The following is a 16341-nucleotide window of genomic DNA, read 5'->3' as shown; positions in this document are numbered from 1 at the left end:
GACAATGTTTTTTGCTCACGGACATTAGTTGTGCCATCATGGAGCTCTGGGAGTTTTAACCAAATTTCATGTATCGTATTTAAAGTGAACACTTGGTTAAACACATCCATGCTAAAAGATTCAAACAAGCAATTTTTAGCTCTAGCATTGAAATGAATTTCTTTTTCTTCACTCTTTATGGGTTTATCGGGATTCTTAATGGGTTTCATCCCATCACGAGTGACTCTCCAAACACCCAAATCTATCGCCTCAAGGTGACAAGCCATTCTAGCTTCATAGTAGGGGAAGTTAGTGCCGTTAAAGTGCGAAGACCTAGAGGTATCCATCCAAACCACTCTAAATAGCGTCGGTTCAACGGCGGTGAAGTCAAAGGTCCAAATTGACCCAACCTAGCTTTGATACCACTTGTAAGGGACCATGACGCCTAAGAGGGGGGGTGAATTAGGCAACTTAAAACTCTAACTCTAAACTATGGCCTCTTTTTCTATCCTTAGCAAAAACCTATGCAAAAGATAAACTATCTAAATGTGTAACTACGGTTTTGCTAAAGAGTAAGGTAGAGATATGCAAACTCCCGTCGATGACTCCGGTATTTTTACCGAGGTATCAAGAAGCACGCAAGCTTTCCCCTAGTCCTCGTTGGAGCCCCTCGTAAGGAATCCCATGCAAGAGCCAAGCTCCTAGTCGGGTAACTCCGTGGATAGCCCCAGGCCTTCCCTACGCACAAGTGGATCTCTGGTGTGCCTTCTGGCAAGCCTCTTCCGGACTGCTTTCCGCCATCTTCACTATCAAGCTTCTGGCCAAACCGTCGCGGGCCTTGTTCCCTTCGATACACGGTGGTGGCCACACCACAAACGCAGTTGGTGTGATCTCACAAGACTACAAGCCCATGCGATGTACAACAATGGTGCGTGCAAGCACCGAGTGATAAGAGTTGTGCTAACCTCACTAAACACTAGGCCTAAACCTAGAGCAAGCGCATAAGCGGTGATCTAACTAACCTAAGCACTTCGCAAAGCACCTACGTTAATCACCGAATGTATCACTAAGCACTATGCAAGTGGAGATCACTAAAGTGGTGTATCAACACCCTAGGTATGTTTTCTTAGCTCTCCACATCTCAAATGGCCGGTTGGGGGTCAATTTATAGACCCACAAGTAAGAACTAGTCATTGGACCCTAGACCCAACTTTCTGCTAGTGACCAAACGCTGATCACATCCCGATCGGATGCGTCCAGTCCTGTCGACCGTTGGAGCACGCGCATTGATCGGACTCTGGGCCGAGTTCGATTTCACTCGATCGGACATGTCTGGTCGTGCTGGCACCGCTCTAGAAAATTTCTAGACATGATCGGAAGCTACTTCTTGGTGCGTCCAGTTATGCTAAGAACGTTGCCATTGATGATGAACAGTAAAATCCATGGTTTAGCCACTACATCGCTCAGCGTTTGGTCGCTACTGTTGATGCCTACTATTGCTGTGCAACTGATTGGATGTGTTCGGTCCTCATAGGGCCACATCCGGTCACCTCTGCTGAGCTCATTTCTTTGCGATCTTTCGTTCGGCTTAGTTCTCATCTTCATGCTTGGACTTTGCTTGATATATTGGGTCTTCTCTTGTGCTTCTAGGGTCTTGCTTATGGTGTCAATCGTGGGATCATCATGTTGCCTTTGTCCAAGTCATGTCTTGCGCCCTATTGAACTACAAAACAATTACTTACAAATTTAATAGTCCAATTTGGTTGTGTTGGTTATCAAACACCAAAATCTAAAGTAAATGGGCCTAAGGTCCATTTTCCTTACAACAATCATGGCTGACATCCTAGGGTTTAGGACGCTCGACGTAGCCTGAGCCCGGACGCCTATGGCTTGTAGGCCTTTACAAAAAGGATTCGGCAGACACCATTCCTGGCATGTATCCGCACACCGCCGAACATCATCAAGTACTCTAGGGGCACCAACCCCGCCGTGTGGTTGGAAGACTTTTGTTGCGCCTGTCGAGCAGGCAGGGCGTACGATGACCTCTTCATCATCCAATACTTGCCACTCTACCTTGCGGAAAGTGCCCAAGCATGGCTCGAGCATCTCCCCACAGACAACATCCACTCATGGGCAGACTTCAAGCGCATCTTCATAGGGGTCTTCTAAGACACGTACATGTGCCCTAGAAATTCCTAGGATCTCAAAGCCTGCAAACAAAAGTGGGAGAAACTCTACGTGAGTACATCTGCTGCTTTTCCAAGTAGTGCAATGAGCTTCCTGATATCATGGATGCAGATGTGATCAGAGCATTCATCTCTGGCATGACCAATGAAGCACTCGTTCATGAACTCAGACACTGCAAGCCATGGACGATGCAGGAATTGCTCGACCTCGCAACAAGCTACGCCTCTAGCGAGGAGGCTGTTCATGCAATCTTCTACAAATACAAGGGTAAGGCTCAAGCTGAACCCATGGACAAGGCTAAAGATTGCAATCGATGGGTAAAGGGCAAGAAGGACAGTTGGAGGCGCTACGACAGTGAGTTCATCGCGGCGGTCAATAGGGTCCATAAGCAGATGACTGGTAAGCTCAATCAAGTCAGTTTTGACAACATAGTCAAGTTGTTGTGCCACAACCATGGCTATCCAGTCAAGCACACCCTCGAGGAGTGCGACCTCATCACGCGCTACTTCAGTGGCGACTATAAGGCAACCGGCACAGACGCACTGTCTGGGCCCATCGGCAATGAGGAGAAAGGGGATGCGTATCCTGACCTAAAAGGGTACCTCATGATCTTCAGTGGACCAGTGGCGTACGAGTCCAAATGCTGGCATAAGCTCACGGCTAGGGAGGTCAATGCGGTCGGAAGCTGTCCTAGCTTTCCTGAAATAGTTAGAAACCACGATCACTTTCGATAGAAAGGATCACCCTAACCACAGTCCACAACTAGGCTGCTTCCCCTCACCGTGGACCTAATCATCGGCAAGACCTGCCTATGTCATGTCCTTATGGATGGCGGGAGTGACCTCATCCTCCTCTACGCCGAGATGTATGATGCCATGGGGTTGTCGTAAGCGGCGATACGACCATCCGGTGCTCCGTTCCATGGAGTAATACCCGAACTTCAGGCCATTCCCCTCAAGCAGGTCGACTTACCCGTGATGTTTGGAGGATGAGCCAATTTCCGCACGGAAATGCTCACCTTCAAAATAGCGGATTTCTCCGGTGCCTATCACGCCATCCGGGGCTGACCATGCTAGGCCAAGTTCATGGCCGTCCCTAACTACATCTACCTAAAGCTCAAGATGCCTGATCCTCACAAAATCATCGCTATAGGAGGTGACCTCTAGTAGGCCTACCTCTATGAACGGGAAAATTACAACATCGCGACAGCCGCATGCTAACCCCCATGGGCTGAACCCGAACACAACTTCCCTATGTGGTAGGGGAGCACATGGAGGTTTCACTCTATGACCTCAGCTACAGCATGCGATGAGGCAGGCGATGACGCGGCATGAGGATGACATGAACAACAAGTGCCAAAGTGCTCATGGCACCGTGCATTCCTCAATTCGACGAGCCACGCGCTCTAGGCCTCACCGCGTCGAGCACTATGAATGTTAAAGGCGATGACCAGTGGCACAGACACTCAGCGTTTACATCAAAGCTACTCTCAGCGAACTAAGAATTCATACATAATGATCAAAGAATCCTCCTTGCGCCCAGAGATCGCAACATGCCACAATGAGTGCACGTCAAAGCGACACTCTGACGACACGTGCGACCCTAAGTGACTCATGTCAATCGATGTGTGCCAGTTGACACGGTTCACTCTCGGGGGCCACACCGTGGCATACCACGCATCGATGCTCACCAAAAGAAAGATCGACATGACCTAAAGGAAAGGGGACGATGAGAGGCGTGCTGCCGCTAGATCTATCCTATGACACCTCGGTCATGAAAATGGAGTTGCACTAAGCTAAGCTTCATGGGTCGATCCCCAGGCAAGATCGCACAACTACGACATTCAAACAATCGGATCATCGATGAGCATGCGAAAGTAAAAGAAGGACGAGATATAAACTAAGAATTTTTTTTAACTAAAAGACCCTAGGTACAACCTAAGGTCCCTGGCCATCATCACGGATGATGTCCTCTAGTTTACGGTGGCCATGACGGTAGCCACGATGGCAGCGAACTCATTGACCAGCTCCACCCGCTCCACCTACCAGGCATGGTCTAGGAACCTGGGCGCCACCAGACGAAAGTCCAAGCTGGTGCGGAGCTGTAGGGCTATCAGGGTGACGCCGGCTCTCTGCTAGACTTTGGCCACCACCATGCGTTCATGGTCCTCCATCAAGAGAACCACCCAGAGGTGAGCCTCCTCCATCTCAACGCGGGAGGCCACCAACTTCTCCTCCAATGCTGACAATAAGAAGACAGGAGGATCAGCAATGGCAAGCAATGAATGGGACAACAAGATGAAGAAGCACCCTTACCCATGACATGGGCCTAGGCGGTGGTCTCCTGATTCGAGGCCTCGAGGGCCACCATGATGGCATCAAGGCAGCACTCTAGCTGGCTCACCTCACGGGTGGCATTGGAGTAGCGCTGGCAGGCCTCATCCGCCCTACGAACGAGCTCGCGGAACTCATGCCACTCATCAGAGGAGGACAATGATGAGCTCGACACCCTGTGGGTGGTGTCATGACACAAGCGACGCTGGCGGCCCCTCCAGACGTGGCGTGGGAGGCAGCCCTACAAACACACACAGTCGATACAGGTTGAACCTTCAAACTTGAACATCATTTGAATGCACTTACCCCTAATCATGCAGGCAAGGACGAAGAGGCGGTGGCGCCACGTCGGTACCCGGTGAGTCCTCCAATAGCCGTTTGCCCTGGTCCATTCTGGCTGGTAGAGAAGAAGCACCGAACACACGAGAGCAAGAATAGGGAATCGGTGGAGCAGGCGACTCAAAGCGAATACCTCCCCGCCGTGCCGCTCCAAGCATATTTATAGCCGCTAAGGACACCCAAGGCACACACACGTTCATTTACATTAACTAACCGCTTGGAAAACCCCACAGAGCAGGTGAAACGATCGGAGGGAAGGTGGAATGACGGTTGCCCACACAGCGGCGCGAACCAAGTAAGCTACACACATCCCCACTCTTTCCATATCGTTTCAATTTGCGGGCCCACGTTCCATGGCGTACGATTGCCTACGAGTGGGTGCCATTATGCCATGATATGATCGAGGAGGCCAACTAATCCTCGAGATCATGCGCAAAACAACTAGCCATGACCACGACCCCGCATCATGCTTAGGAAACCCACTCTTGGGCCAGCCCTTAGAAGGGCTCGAGGCCACAATGGGATGAGGGCAGGGAGGAGATGGTCCCCTATGGTTCTAATTGGTGGTACGAAGATACATGACTATCTCTCTCTATGTTCGAGTAGTCCGCTTCAAAGTCACTCGAGTTGACCCCCTCTGGGGGGAGGCATCTTGCGCTCTGACCGCTGCGAAGGCGGTCGAGGACCGATGGGTATGACGGCCGATGATTTATGCGACATCTCTCGATGAGACACAGCCAAACTCCATGTTGATTAGGGAGGATGTCAGGTCCCGCTCGAGCTACCCATCGACCCCGACGAGGCGTACTACTCTAACCGCGTGGTTACGGTGGATATGCCTCTCTCCACGTGAGGCAAAATCAAATATGCCTGTAACAAGGCAACATGACCTCTTGAGGTCAGCAAGGACATCAAGGAAAATAGAGTTGGGTCCCTATGACCCTGTAAGAAGTTAGGGCCAAGCCTCGATCTGCTTCTCCCTACGTCCTAGGTCTTAGACCTATGGCCATCTTCGGAGACTCATAAACCATCAGAGGTCAATGACCTCTCTGAGAGAGATCGACGAAGCAGGTGGCCAAGGTAACACAGCAGAGTCTTCCTCATGAAGCAATGTGGGGCCCAAAGAGTGATCATGGCTCGATCACATGGAAAAAATAAATGGTCCAAGACCTACGAGCCAATGCACGATTGCAAAAAACATCACGACCGTGCAAAAAGAGGTCGAGGAAAGAATCCCTTGCATCATCAGGACATAATGACCCTTGTGGCCACCCAAACTAGAAGTGTGACCCCAAACCCATGGCTCAGGGGCTCAATGCAATCCTAGGGAAAGCCTAAGAATTTATGGATACAAGAGCGGCCACACCGCTAAAACACCAAGGGCAGGCGTCACCTCAATGGTGATGCCAACTGACAACCCAAGGCCGAACGACATAGAGGAAGCACTAGCGACACATGCCCCACCTGCTCCTCAACGAATGACATGACCTTGGGGATCATATGCTGGGGGATTGTTGCCTTCCCTTCGGCAATAAAGGGAGCCTGGCTATCATCGGCAAACAAAGCGTGGATGGGACATCATCCTAATCCGTTCGACTTGGATAGTATGATAGGGCCACACTACTTTGCCCTCCCCCTACTCCACAAGTAGTCCCAAGCAGACATCAAGTGAACCTTTAGCAGGATCCTGACATGATGCTGGACTATGCGTGAGACTCAGGGAGAAGCCAGGAACGCCTCTGGCCGTCACACATTTTGAGCACACGAACCACCAAGGTTTGGAGCGAGAAGTGGTGACCCGACTTGGTGGCCACACTACCTCTCAGTCCCTAGTTCGCAAGTTTCCTTCTAGCACCAGCTACTGAGAGGAGCGACGTCGGCCTCTAGCCGCCGTAAATGATCCACCGGCGGATCGCACGCTTGAAGCCCCACGGTTCCCATCAGATTTTTCTCCCCTCTCTTTTTCTCAAACCTAGTCTAGGCAAGAGCCAAGTTTGTAGAAATAGCTAAAGGTGGTTTGAATGGTAAGGAGGCACCTATTTATAGGCCCAAGAGCGGTCCCCGCGCCATGTGGCGCAACGCGGGAAGTCACAGCCAAAGTCAAATGCCCACGTGAGGATGGGAAAATCAAGATACTTCCAAAGACAGGACCAGTATAGGGTCGACGAGACCACTCGGCCCCACCTTGGTTACAAACCCCAATACACAACACACTACCATGGTAGGGCTCAGCAATCGCGTATCACATTGTCAGGGCATCCCGATGAGGGACTACCTACCACATTGAATGCACCAGCCCATGAAGGGTCAAGCGACAAAGCTAGAACAAGCTATGACTATGAACCCACACTCAAATACGCACACATCTCAGTGCTTTCATGATCACTACGCGATTGCAAAAACGCTCGAGGGATACTATCGGGGTTATAATTGTGGGGTGTCCCAAGGCACCGATTAGTTAGTAAGTCGAGCGGCCCACAATACATCAGCTAGCAAGAGCCCAAATGGCCAAGTGCTAAGACAGGGGTCGACCATGGCCCTGTCATCAGACTTAGCCACACAACACATAAGAATACACACGACCTCCCCACCGCTCTGACCCCTAGAGAGGAACGGGGAGGGATCAAGCCTGACCAAGCATTCCTGCTCTAAAAAGAGTAGACACGCCACACTTTCCCTACAAGGACCGAGGGGACAGCGGTCACCTCGGTCCGGTCAAACGCCATCCCTACGCCACGCAACATGGATAAGACAACACCACACGGTGATGGCTGTCAATACAGCGACCCACCATCCAAACATGGCCTGATAGGACATATGTACAGTTCTACCCACTATGGGATGAAATCCATGATGAAGGCCTTGACTTAGACGCCATCCAGACCGGTAGAAGCCATGACCCCAATGATCGGGATCGTGGCCTTAGCTCCTCAAGACAACAAGGCGATCGACGACCTGAGGGCGGCTACCAACTCCTGTACGGCGCCCTAGGAAACTAGAAAGCGATGACAAAGACCACGGCGGAGACCTCGTCGCATAGGACGGCTGGCGAACCACCACCGTGCCTATAGTGCCACCATAGCAGGCACAGTAGCACCATGTCACACCATGCCACGATGTGGCCACAAGACCATGACGACAATCACACCCGGACGTGCACCACAAGACGGCGTAGCTTGCAAGCCAAGTTAGCTAGGCCCTCCCTTAGGCTCACGACCCTTTGGTCGGGAGAACCTTTCTCTTTGTACATGTCTTGGTCCTGAACTCTATATAAGGGTAGCCAGGGCATCCTTTCGAGACATCCCTCTACCATTTTACACATTCTCCATCGTAGTAGGGCTCCTGGAGCTTTCCTTCAGGCCGTCCATCTCCTAGCTCTAGCTCTCCTTCATCTTCCACCATTCTTGCACCCCACATTGTAAGAACTTCAGCGCATTCAAGCGAGGAACATGCACTCAATCATCTCTGAGACTGGACGTAGGGCTCCGACCTGAACTAATATAAATCCTCATGTCTTTTGGATGCTACCATCATCTTTCTAGAGCAGCACGGCAATCGTATAAATTTACTAGTCCGGTTTACAAAACACTGACACATAATTTCTTAGATAAGAAATCATTTCCTTATCTCTCCTTAATTGCGATTACACATTAGCATTTTACCACTTGTCCCTGTCTTGGTTCGCGTGTAAACATGATTTCTTGTATAAGGGCACCATCAATAGTATTAGCTAGTTGCTAGCTCCAAGACAACTTCTCCGATAATGTTAAATTTTTAACATGATAGTCTCACGTAACACTCTCACATTATGTTGGAATATGTCTATAAGCCTAACTCTTGATCAAGAGATATATTTTCTCTCTTTTCTATTTCTATAATATGAAATACTCCCTCCCTCCCAAATTATAAGTCATTCCAATTTTCTCGGAGAGTCAAAACATCTCAAGTTTGATCAAACTTATATAGAGAGTTACAAATTTATAACATCAAATTGGTATACTTTGAAAATATAATTAATGAAGAATATAATAATACTTATTTGGTATCCTAAGTATTATTATTTTATTATATAAATTTGGTTAAACTTGAAATGGTTTGACTCTATAAGAAAGTTATAATGAGTTATAATTTGGGAAGGAGGGAGTAATATGCTTAAAGCTAGTTCATAAATCACCATCGGAGCTGCTTAAGAAATCAATTCCCTATCTTTTCTCTTAAGTACAATAACACGTCAGCGTTTTATCTACCTAGTTTCTCGTTAAACCTTTGCCGCTTGGTGTTCTTGAGTTTTGAACAAGGATGTCCAGCTTCCCTAGTTTACATGTGGCTACATGCATCCTCTATGGGTATGTGCTACAATTCTGGAAGTGATTTTTCGCTCGGTAGGTTTTCGGAATAGTTTCTAAGAAAGATTGATCTATTATACAAAAACAAATCTTAATTGTTGCCAAGCGACTAGCGCCCGAACGTATGGCGCGAGGATGCGTCCGGACGCCCGCGTAGCCTGCCCTGTACGTTGATTTTATTCCCGCTCTGCATGCGCACCCATCCTATCGCAGCGCCTACGTGTCCACACGACTCGCCTCTAACGCGTAGCCCATCCTGTCCTCCTCGATTCGAGGTCGTTCGCCCCGTCCCGCACACGCACCCCGCCCCCGTTCGTAGGACACCAGCGCACAGCGCACCCCGTCCGTCGGCCCCCAGCTCGCCGTGCCCCATCATTACCCTGCGCCCATGATGTGCCACCATCACTCCCTATACCCCTTGACTCTTCGAACAACATGAAACACGTGCAACATAAAATACTTGAATGCAACATCCGTATGAAACGGATGAAACATCTAGAACATACACTTGCAATATATATGTGAAACGTATGCAATATCAGATAAAAACACTTGCAACTTGCAACGTGAAAACACTTGCTGCAACATAAGACTGAAACAATTAAAACATTTGCAACATATTATTTCAACATATGTGTGAAACATATGCAACATCAAGATTGGAACGCTTGCAACATACGCCTAGAGCAGATAAAACATTTTAAACAGCACCTCTGAAACACTTGTAACATGTCTCTGAAACACTTGCAACATGTGCACCATCCTCGATCTACTTTTGCAACATCCATATGAAACAATTGTAATATACCTCTAAAACACTTGAAACATACGCTTGCAACATGCGCTTTCCTCGCAACATCTCCTTGCTGAGGTCGTGCGTCACGGCTGCCACGACCTTCTGGTGGGGAACGGCGGCGGCGGCGATGGCACCTCAGCACACCCTAGCGGCACCCTGGCGCGCGTGGGGGACGGGACACGGCGCACAGCAGTGGGGGTGCGACGCGTAGTGAGCTGGAGTGGGGCCGTGGTGCGCAACGAGCTGGACCTGGTGTAGCGGGGGATGGAGCACGACGCGGCAACGAAGGGGGGCGCGGCATGGGATGGGAGCGTGATGCTGGATGGGGGAGCCGCGCCGCGCGAGATGGGGTGCACGGCGGGAAAGATGACAGCAACCGAGCAGCGAGCGCACGCGTAGCCGCGATGAGCGAGCACAGGAGTGGGAGATATTTTGAGAGAGAGAGATGGAGAGACGCAAGGAAGCAAGCCCAGAAGACAGCGTCCGGATGGACGAAGGGATGCCCGCTCCTGAGCATTATCCTAATTGTTACCGGCGTGATGTAGAAAATATATACATCCAGTCCACACAAAATCGCGCAAGCTTTCCTTTTAAAAAGAAAAGATCTACCAGACCTAGACACGGTCCCAATGGATCCAAACTTTCATCAGGCCCCGGCGTCCCAATGTCCCATGAATCATGATGGTGAAACAATTTGTTTGTTTGGTCGGTACTCTGTGCAGGTGCAGCCCATCATCCATCATCTGTATTGTCAATTTCATTCTTGTTAAGGCTAGACGATGGACCTAGTACCACACTACTATACTCTGGCGATCTGGCCTATCAACCTCGCACACTGCTTGGGCCCCGGCATTTGACCACGCTGACAATTGCACAACGCAGCCTGCTCCGAGACCCACCACCTGTTTGTGCACTTGAGCCGTCAGCTCCGGCGGGGACGACGCGTCCAAAGCGACGGTATGGGGCGCGTCGCCGTCTCGCCGACGACGACCGGTCTCGGCGCGCGATCCCATCTGATGTAACCTTTGGCCAGACACGCGGCTACTACGGTGCCGGGCTGCCGGCCGACCCGATTATTGTACTGCCGCTCTGCAGCCACCCCTGCAGGAGATGAAACATTAGTTACAGTTGGCGCGGCGTGGGTTTATTCCTTCCCTGGCCGCTAATGGTAACCCGCCCGGCCCATCGATCGGCAGCAGCGGCAGTGCAGGTGCAGCACCCAGTTCTGTGGATGTGCATGCATATGTCTTGTTCGCTTGTTGATTTGCCGCTGAATTTACCGCCCAAGCCCAAAGTGGTCGAGCTGTCGCGGTTGGCGCGCATCTCGGGACAGGACACTGGCGCATCATGCATGAGAATAATAGCTTTGAGGTCCACGAGAGCGACCATGCCATGCGTCTCGTGGGGGCCGACGTGCCCGCTTCCTACCAAGGAGGTTCCTGAAACCAGCAGCAAAAGGAAGCTGGCAACACAGCCGCTGGGTATAAGAAAGCGTAGCGTCTCGTATCTCTATACACTGTGCTCTCTTGTCCTGTGCGACTGTCTCCGGATACGGTGGATGTATCTACTAACAGTGGATACGATTTTAATGAACCTTGCAGCTTTGGTGGGAAGCCGAAGATAGGAAAACTTATCGGCCTGATGACGGGCCATTTGTGTATTCATCCAAGGTTTTGACAGGGGGTTAGGTGACGTGCAACCGCAGATTACAGGCTTAAACAATGCCGACCAGCCAGTCTTTTTTACTGTCAATACCGAAAGCAGTTGCCTAGAAACATCTTGTGCGCGCGAGATCAAATTTCGTACAATACAAATACAGCTATGTTCTAACTTCGAAGGATACACAAACGGTACGTACGCTCTGAATTCGGGATAACAATAAGAAATGCAAAAGCAACTTTCCCGCCTCAAGTGGGATGGGAACTGAACAGTAACTCAGTGTTGTTTAACAGTGATGCTTGTCTGCAAGTACTTAACTGTCCTTGCAACACATGACAAGCAGGACAGGGTTAAACTTAAACATGGCAGGCAGCGCGCGCGTCACCTGAGAAGAAACCCGGCCAGTTCATCAGTGCATAATTATAAAATCGCAAATTAAGAAAGGGCCATAAGCTCTCATTCAACACAAAGATTTATAGACAGATTCTCAAGCGGCCCTGCATGGCATGGCACTAGCACTACTTTTGTGAGCTATGCTTGTGTTCCCGAGGTTTCCCCAGACAATGTCGCCTCTATTTTGTTTTACTACTCTTTTTTTTTAAAAAAAAAAGGAGCCGATCTCCATGGTCTTTGCAGACAAGCAGTCAAACAAATGTTTGGTGGCAGCGAGGTGGTGTCCTAGTGGTTGGTTCATAGCAAGAGAAACCGATGATTGCTGATGTTGATAGTTCGTAACCCCTGAAAGAAACCCATTTCCAGTTCTTCTGGGTCCTGTCTTTATGTTCTTGTTTAACTTTTCTGCTTCTTGGATTCGAAGAGTTGGTTAACCATTATTTTGAACTTTTGACGCAAGAATTTTTTTTCTTTCTCTTTTGCATTTTTTTCTTTTTGCATACAAATGGAAATTGGTCGGAAATTACAGAACAAAGCAAACTAGTACGCAGCTATCTATAGCTAGTTCACGCCTTGCATTGTGTCACCATCGCCTCATCATCCCCATCATCGCTGCCTTTTATTCTGGTCGTCTCGTCCCGTCTCAGCTTTGTCAACCTGCAAAACCTTTGCTCTTTTTCGCAACACCATTCCATTGTGGGCTTGTGGTGGCTCAGTGGCTGCGTGCCTACTGTTGCAAAAAAAGCGCACGAAATTCAGTACATTTCTACGATTTCAGATCGTCTTTATTCCCGGGCGTCGTCTTTGCTGGATCGTCATGTCCGAAATGTCCTGCTTTTGGTTGCGGTTCCTTTGCCTTTCAGGCATCCACTTTGATTGAAACCGGCGTCAAAAGCTCCCAACAAACCAAACTCTTCAGTCAGTGCAATCAAAACCACTTGACTTTTATCAAGAAGATGATCATTGATCAGGGCGCGGAATGGGCTTTTCATCCGTCCATCATTGGTGTAATCATCTGCTAATCTTCCTCCTCTTGCTGCAAACAACCGGGGAGCTGTCGTCGTCCTCGTCGCACCAGGAGCTGCTCGCATGCGAGGCAGCAGCAGCAGCAGCCGTGTCATCGCTCCTGTAGCTCAGGCAGCCTGCAGCGTCCAGCACATCGGTGGGGCTCCGCGGCACGGTGGCAGAGGAAGGAGAGGCTCTGCGGCCGCTGCTCGTGCCTTCAGTCTTCAGCCGCGGCTGCGGCACGGCGCCCGGCAGGGCCACGGTGGCCTGGATGGCTTCAAGGCATCGCGACACCCTCTCCTGCAGCCGCAGCGGCGCAAAGCAACAAAGCATTAATCGCCGTGGCTGTAAATGCGGTTCACAAACCACTTCGGCAGGCGTGCCTAGCCTAGCTGCACTGCACAAGCAAGTCGAGTACGGCTGCAAACCTACGACTTCGACGCGTGCGGTAAACGCTAACGTATGGCTTTGCATTCAAAGACGCCAGCTGCCTGAATCAGACGACAAAACTCCGTAGCGTCGGTCGGGGCAGGCACACGCGTACCTTATGTACATGGTGGGTGCAGCAAGCCCTGTCGATATCCACGGCGTGCTCTTCGCCGGCCACGGCGGCGGCGACGGCCGCGGCGATCTCCGAGGGCCTGAAATCCAAGCAGTGCGTTCCTGCGATGCGTTCGTAACAGTAACGTCGTCAGATCGATCGCGAAATGGATGCGCCAATGGTTTCTATCTATGGGAAAACTCCGCCGGATGCATGAGAATTTCCTGCTTGCGTGCTCACCTCTTGCGATGCACAGGATGAGCTCCGCGGATCGAAGGACGGCGCGCCTGCTCGGCGCGTCGCCGCCGCCGTTGAGCCGGTGGAGGAAGTAGTCGATGTAGGAGAAGGGGGTGACCGCTTGCATCCTCCATTTGAGCGTGCTGAGGACCAGGAGCTCCATCCTCTGGATCGTCTTCGCCTCGAACACGTACCGCGCGTCCCCGACCTGATGGCCGACAGGATCGAACAACAGTGATCAGGAACAAGGTTTCAGGCATGATAGATGGGCGTCTGTAGCTCGACCGACACGATCGGGGCCGCACCCCACTGAAAGTGTGGTCTATGCATCTGCATTGCTCTCGATCTCACCTGCAGGTCCAGAGACGGAGGAACGTAGGTCTCCTCCATCTTGGCAGCCAGGGACAAGCACGCCACGGACAGCAGCTGTGTCGTCCAAGCCTTGCCTTCCTGAAATGGTGAGACATACACATGATTGCCGGAACTGAAACACTGGAACATATGGTGCAGAATTTCAAGAACCAAGAAGTAACAGTGCTACTTCATCATCAGTTCGTTTAGGACGGATTTGATTCTTACCGGAAGCTGGTAGAGCGAGAGGAAGCGGTCCAAGTAGTTGACGGCCAAGCAGGCAGTGAGAGGGCCGAAACCGTAGTACGTGTGAACCTGTCGAGAGGTTAACTGTCAGATTCATAACAACCCGGATGGATCATGGATGGGAACAAGACGACTACATTGACCGAACTAGCGCCCACCTTCCAAATCCAGTCGATGGCGTCCATCCGGACGCGGAGATCCATCCCGCCGCCGCGCAGCCTCTCGGCGTAGTCCTCCCGCGGCATGTGCGCCGCCTCCGCCTCCACGAAACCGGCGACGCATTCCTCGGACGGCACGGGGAACTCCACGCTGGGCTCCCCACGCGTCCTGCTGCTCCGCGCCAGCATCACTTCCTCCTCGGCCTCCGCTTCGAGGTCCAGGATGCTGCTGCTGTCCTCGGCGCACAGCAGGATGGAAGCCGCCATCTCGTAGCTGCTCGGCGCCATTCCCTTCCCACTACAAGATTTCGGTAATCTGGTGCCTGATGGTACTGGTACAGATACTGATTGGCTATCTGGCTCTGATAGGTCTCCTCCTCTTCTTCCCCCTTCCTGCTCGTGTTCTTCACCTGGCTTGGTGCGAGCGAGGAGTGGAAGTGGAAGAGGAGCGGCTGTGTGCCGTGAGGCCTCTTTTGTATGAACCGGCGTACAGAGTAGGCAAGGGCATTTTCGGCAAGCAGTGACGAGGGCGCGATTAGTACGCGAAAGCGGGAAGGACGAGGGTGTGATTAGATAAATGGATGCTCACTTTCGTTCCGTTTTTCTTTTCTAGTCTGTACTTTGAGGCGCTCTACTTTTTAGAGCTTTTATGACATGTATTTTTAGGGTTCTTTGTGTTCTTTTTTTTTATTCCCTTTTCAGCCTTTTGACCCAGCCACCCAGGTTAAGTGCTTACCTTACCTGTAGTAAGAAAGAGCGACTAATCTCAGCGTTGAAGTTTGAAAAGGGAACAGTGTCATATATAGTCGTATATTCATTCAGTGGTGCCGGTACGTAGTTCACACATATGAACGTTTTTCGGCCAAAAAAGGAAATGAATTTATTTATTAATATATCTAAACCGTGTCAACCAAACCGCCATGGAAAACCAGCCAGGGATCGGCTGAACAAATTTGAGAATTTTATGTAAGAAAATCCACATTTCATCTCATGACTCAACTCTGGTTTTGGAGAACCATTGAAGGTGTCGGGTGAGCTAGTTTACACATGGACGGGACTCAAGTCCATGGGTCGGAGTATGAATTTTGCTACTCAAAACGATGAAAGTGTGTACACATGATTAGCTACCTGAAATCTACAGGGTTGAAGATTTATTTTAAGGTTTTGTAGGGAATATTCGGTTCAGCCTAACATTGTCATATCATAGTTCCAGTTTTGGTCTAGTTTTGTGATCTGTCATAAATGTAACTTCGATTTTATTTACACATTTATCCATGGCAGCCACTAAGATTATGTGAGACAATGGCTTGGCTTTGTGTAGCATTGAGAAATGTTTTTGGACAATATTAATCTTGATAATATTCTTTTTTTTTGCCAAGGAAAGATGATTATATTACAACTCGGCACAGTACATCCCAAATTACACATGAAAAAATTTGAAATAAAAAATACATAAGATTTTATCCAGATTCTTCCATCTTCTTCTTTCCCAATGACTTCCTTCAAACACCGAAGCTAAAGTGCAGTCCTTATGCTAAATCCAACGACCAGCTCCAAAAATGTCTGAAAGATTGTTGTCTTAGAACACATATATTGTCGTCCTGAAAGGGAGGGGTGGTTGGAGCTCTATAGATCTCCAACTAGTCGGAACGCAAGAATTCCAGTGAGGCCCCGTTCGGCTTGCTGAAACTTGGCTAAAAACACTGTTCTAGCTGAATTGTTGTGAGAGAAAAACATTGTTCCGGTTGAAAAAATAAGCTGAATAGTGTTT

General features: G+C 50.0%; 1 protein-coding gene across 1 annotated transcript; it reads right to left on the bottom strand.

Annotated features, from left to right (window-relative positions):
- Nucleotides 1-12518: 12518 nt before the first annotated feature.
- LOC136546384 (cyclin-D4-1-like) lies at nucleotides 12519-14991 on the bottom strand. The gene is made up of 6 exons (XM_066538367.1): nucleotides 14571-14991; nucleotides 14395-14481; nucleotides 14167-14265; nucleotides 13819-14023; nucleotides 13582-13700; nucleotides 12519-13337 (listed from the first exon to the last, which is right to left on the bottom strand). The coding sequence occupies exons 1-6, from the start codon at nucleotides 14856-14858 to the stop codon at nucleotides 13044-13046; spliced, it is 1092 nt and encodes a 363-aa protein (XP_066394464.1). The 5' UTR covers nucleotides 14859-14991; the 3' UTR covers nucleotides 12519-13043.
- Between the last annotated feature and the right edge of the window lie 1350 nt (nucleotides 14992-16341).

Source organism: Miscanthus floridulus, chromosome 3, assembly GCF_019320115.1.
Source record: "Miscanthus floridulus cultivar M001 chromosome 3, ASM1932011v1, whole genome shotgun sequence".
Classification (NCBI taxonomy): domain Eukaryota; kingdom Viridiplantae; phylum Streptophyta; class Magnoliopsida; order Poales; family Poaceae; genus Miscanthus; species Miscanthus floridulus.
Note: the sequence above shows the minus strand (reverse complement) of the source record. Positions and strands in the feature narration are given on the sequence as shown.

Bases quoted from the DNA above. Each gene is read 5' to 3' on its own strand.
- LOC136546384 (XM_066538367.1), bottom strand. From the start codon at position 14,858: ATGGCGCCGAGCAGCTACGAGATGGCGGCTTCCATCCTGCTGTGCGCC. The intron at 14,482-14,570 runs GTGGGCGCTAGT...ACCTCTCGACAG, and splicing joins CCATCGACTGGATTTGGAAG to GTTCACACGTACTACGGTTT. The intron at 13,701-13,818 runs GTGAGCACGCAA...AACGCATCGCAG, and splicing joins CATCCTGTGCATCGCAAGAG to GAACGCACTGCTTGGATTTC.